The 554-nt window shown below is 54.9% G+C and overlaps 1 protein-coding gene across 1 annotated transcript in view; it reads left to right on the forward strand.

Annotated features, from left to right (window-relative positions):
* EMH_0065000 (ARF1-directed GTPase-activating protein, putative) overlaps nt 1-554 on the forward strand; it is a gene marked incomplete at both ends in the record, with an annotated part of 3,822 nt that overhangs the window by 2,248 nt on the left and 1,020 nt on the right. Inside the window, one exon of the mRNA XM_013498331.1 lies at nt 16-376. Coding sequence (XP_013353785.1) covers nt 16-376 — 361 coding nt within the window. The remainder of the gene's footprint in view (nt 1-15; nt 377-554) is intronic.

The following is a 554-nucleotide window of genomic DNA, read 5'->3' on the forward strand; positions in this document are numbered from 1 at the left end:
GTCGTCGGGGCGCAGCAGGACTCCTCAGGGGCCAACAAGACACCCGCTACGGGATCGCAGCAGCAGCAGCAACAACAACATCAACAGCAGCAGGTCCGCGATGCGCTGCATAGCTTCAAGCAGCCTGTGCCGCAGCATCCACAACCTGCCGCCGCCTCCGTTATCCCGGCTGCAACAGTTGCTGCGGTGACCCCACCGGTGGCTCCCTCGGTATCGATAGGAGCTGCACGAGGAGGTATAGGGGAGCATTCTTTGGGGGGAGGCATAAAGCCTGCGGGGGCTGGCAGGGGCGTTAGGAGCCGCAAGCTGGAGATGGACTTCGACTTCGAGAAAGAGGCGGCTCTGCTCGCGGCGAGACAAAGGGCAGCGGCGCAAGGTAGGCTATTGCCCGCATACAGCCACCTCCTTGCAAATGTTTGCAGGGTAAGGTGGGGCTGCAGTGGAGAATCGTAGGCACCTGGTTACTGTATACTGGATCCGGGGGTGCAGGTCATATATATATATATATATATATATATATATATATATATATATATATATATATATATATATAT

The sequence above is a fragment of the Eimeria mitis genome, genomic scaffold (genome assembly GCF_000499745.2).
Source record: "Eimeria mitis Houghton genomic scaffold, Emh_scaff3336, whole genome shotgun sequence".
Taxonomy (NCBI): Eukaryota; Apicomplexa; class Conoidasida; order Eucoccidiorida; family Eimeriidae; genus Eimeria; species Eimeria mitis.